At 65.4% G+C, this 1,139-nt stretch overlaps 1 protein-coding gene across 1 annotated transcript in view; it reads right to left on the bottom strand.

The window, feature by feature from the left end:
• LOC130587447 (arylsulfatase A-like) overlaps positions 1-1,124 on the bottom strand; it is a gene marked incomplete at its 5' end in the record, with an annotated part of 5,212 nt that extends 4,088 nt beyond the window's left edge. Inside the window, one exon of the mRNA XM_057388422.1 lies at positions 955-1,124. Coding sequence (XP_057244405.1) covers positions 955-1,124 — 170 coding nt within the window. The remainder of the gene's footprint in view (positions 1-954) is intronic.
• Between the last annotated feature and the right edge of the window lie 15 nt (positions 1,125-1,139).

The following is a 1,139-nucleotide window of genomic DNA, read 5'->3' as shown; positions in this document are numbered from 1 at the left end:
CAGCCCTAAGGGCAGGGACAGTGGAGGTGGCACTGCCACCCTGCTCAGCCTCAGGGCAGGGACAGTGACAGTGGAGGTGACACTGCCACCCTGCTCAGCCTCAGGGCAGGGACAGGGACAGGGACAGGGACGGGGAGGTGGCACTGCCACCCTGCTCAATCTCAGGGCAGTGACAGTGGAGGTGACACTGCCACCCTGCCCAGCCCCAGAGGAATGACAGGGGAGGTGACACTGCCACCCTGCTGAGCCCCATGGGCAGTGACAATGGAGGTGGCACTGCCACCCTGCTCAGCCTCAGGGCAGGGACAGTGGAGGTGGCACTGCCACCCTGCTCAGCCTCAGGGCAGGGACAGTGGAGGTGGCACTGCCACTTTGCTCAGCCTCAGGGCAGGGACAGTGGAGGTGACACTGCCACCTTGCTCAGCCTCAGGGCAGGGACAGTGACAGGGGAGGTGGCACTGCCACCCTGCTCAGCCTCAGGGCAGGGACAGGGACAGGGGATGTGGCACTGCCACCCTGCCCAGCCCCAGAGCAATGACAGGGGAGGTGACTCTGCCACCCTGCCCAGCCCCAGGAGGTGACACTGCCACCCTGCTCAACCTCAGGGCAGTGACAGTGGAGGTGGCACTGCCACCCTGCTCAGCCTCAGGGCAGGGACAGGGACAGAGGATGTGGCACTGCCACCCTGCCCGACCCCAGGGGCAGCTGCAGAGTCCAAGGGCTGTGGGACACCTGAGCAGGTCACCCCAGACCGGTGTCACTCAGAGGGAGCCAGGGGACATTCAGGGGTGTCACCCTCCCAGCCCAATCCCTGTGGAGTTTCTGCACAAAACTGAGTGACAGGAACACAGAGATCCTGCCCTGGGATCCCCTGGCACTGCCACCCCGCTGCCCCACCCCAGCCCAAAACAGCCCTCACCCTGGTGGCAAATTCCTGCCCCAGGAGCCCCTCACCCGTTGTCAGAGGTGAAGAAGAGCAGGGTGTTRTTCTCCAGGCCGTTCTCCTGCAGAGCCTGCACCAGCTGCCCCACGGAGCCRTCAAACTCAGCCAGAGCGTCCCCAAAAGGGCCCCGCCGCGTCTGCCCCGCGAACTCCTGGCTGGCAAACTGCGGGTAGTGGGTGTGCTGGGAGGGGCAGAG

This window comes from Malurus melanocephalus, unplaced genomic scaffold (genome assembly GCF_030028575.1).
Source record: "Malurus melanocephalus ecotype Western Australia unplaced genomic scaffold, MMel_1.1 scaffold_1915, whole genome shotgun sequence".
NCBI lineage: Eukaryota > Metazoa > Chordata > Aves > Passeriformes > Maluridae > Malurus > Malurus melanocephalus.
Note: the sequence above shows the minus strand (reverse complement) of the source record. Positions and strands in the feature narration are given on the sequence as shown.